This window comes from Epinephelus moara, chromosome 6 (genome assembly GCF_006386435.1).
Source record: "Epinephelus moara isolate mb chromosome 6, YSFRI_EMoa_1.0, whole genome shotgun sequence".
Taxonomy (NCBI): Eukaryota; Metazoa; Chordata; class Actinopteri; order Perciformes; family Serranidae; genus Epinephelus; species Epinephelus moara.
In genome coordinates this window covers 33359673-33361742 of record NC_065511.1, presented here as the reverse complement: position 1 = coordinate 33361742, position 2070 = coordinate 33359673, and the positions used below count along the sequence as shown (strand labels likewise).

At 40.5% G+C, this 2070-nt stretch overlaps 1 protein-coding gene across 1 annotated transcript in view; it reads right to left on the bottom strand.

The window, feature by feature from the left end:
- Positions 1-435: 435 nt before the first annotated feature.
- The window catches only part of gtpbp10 (GTP-binding protein 10 (putative)), a 7461-nt gene continuing 5826 nt past the window's right edge, over positions 436-2070 (bottom strand). The window contains exon 10 of the mRNA XM_050047776.1: positions 436-1593. Within this exon, the coding sequence (XP_049903733.1) occupies positions 1382-1593 (212 nt within the window). The 3' untranslated portion in view covers positions 436-1381. The remainder of the gene's footprint in view (positions 1594-2070) is intronic.

Below are 2070 nucleotides of genomic sequence, written 5' to 3'. Positions count from 1 at the left end.
AATCTGTTCTCCTCTCTGCTCCTGTCAGCTGTCATTTTAGGCAGAATCGTCGCACCCTCCTCCACCCCATTCACCTCCAGTCACCTTAGCGAGAGCCCAGGACCAGCTCATCAAAAGCCCACTCCTCTTCACACCCAGATCCTCAGCTCCCTCATCTCATCTCATCTCATCTCATCTCATCTCATCACCACCACCATAACCACCACCAGCGTCTAGACTCCACAGGGGTGGGGGATCCCTAATCTCCTACGTCTTTACATCACGATGGGGTCTAATCGCAAAAGACATTTAACTTCTATATGTGCCTTCTCTCAGAGCAAGTCTCTCCTGATTGAACTATTAGTGATCTGCATGCAGTCACAGCTGACTAGGTCTTAGGTGCCACAGTAATAATCCCTGGCCTCGTGTTACCTTACAGAAAAATGAGTTCAACAATTTCAAACTTGGAAAAAAGAGAGTGTATTGGCAGAAATCCAGAGTTGAAGTATCAGAATTGGCGACTGAGGAGAGAAGGCTGGATCAGATCATCCCAACAAGACACGCCAATAAAAAAATAAATACAATTTTAATCTCTGTGAGCAACTGGATGAAATAGAAAAGAAACCAGTTGATAAAAACATCCTAGGGTTCAGTGGGTGTAAAAATGTTCAAACCGGTTTGTTACTAAGCAAAACAGTGGACCAGGATACTGAATTTTATACACTTGATGCAGCAGCCGCCCCCGATTGGAACACGACACCATGTCCCAACAACAAGCGAGTGTCCTACTATCACATCGCATCATGTAACATCAGAGCTGAACAAACATAATGTTTAATCATGTCGTCACTGTTTAATACTGATGCAAAACAAGTTGGATTTAGTGTTGTGATGCCACTGGCACAGGTTGCTGATGTAGGCTGCTTTTTAACTAACAAATGCTGGTTCAGCTGGTTTGCATACTGTATAATCAAATTGCTTTCAGGTTGCACATTGGACTGGACAAAATAAAAATCAACCCAACTCTACATTCTGTATTATTTAATTTATCTGGCATTAGATAGAACTTAGACTGCTTAACCAACATCCTTTCATGGTGGGCATATCAATCCATTACAGTGTATTTTTTCTGAATTAAGATGTACCGTGTTAACTGTGGCTTAGATATTGAAAACAACGTTTGACCAAACAAGACTTTTCAAACACAGATGAAACTGTGCTGAACCCCAGAAGCCCCAAAACACTGGATGTTTTGGCTGAGACGGTCAATGAGAAAGTCATCCCGTCACTTCTGTGGACAGTTCTTCACTGTATGTCACAGGTGTTTCTCAGAGGCTGCTGTTCATCTGCCCCATTTTACACTGTAGGTCCATTTGAATGCTTCATATGTTGTACAGGTTTATCACAAATGCTCTTGCGAGTGGTGCCGCAGTGCCTGCAGTCTGTCATGATGGATGGCTTTTATTGCCACTGCTGCATCCTCATCAAGTGATTCCCGGATGCAACTTTTCAAGCGGTCGATGCCAAACCCAGTGGAGGCAGAGACAGGAACCACGTGTCTGAAGGTCATGTAGTTCTTGGGTATCATGTCATCAGGCAACAGATCAGAGAACTCTGCAGGAAGTAAAAACAACAGAAAGAAAATTTAACACACGAAAGCCCAAGATGTATTTATTTTCCTGTCAACATGTCAAAGCTGTAACAAATGCTTGTTATTCTTTGTGTCTGGGTTGTCATCATTTAATATGCATGTTTAATGCTGCAATTTTTGGAAAATTGTGTAGTACAGTATCTAGTGACCTTGTGATAATAGCAACTAATCCCAATTTTAACTCTTTTTCCTCATCTTGACATAGTATAGTGTGTCATCAAAAACCATGGAAAAAGTCACAGAAAAGCATGTCTTCCAAAATGATGAAAAAATAGTCATAGTATAGTATATCGTCCAAAATCATGATAAAAAGTCATAGTATAGTATGTGGTCCAAAATCATGAAAAAAAAGTCAAAGTACAGTATGTGGTACAAAATCATGAAAAACAAGTCATAGTATAGTATATGGTCCAAAATCATTAAAAAAAAATCAAAGTATA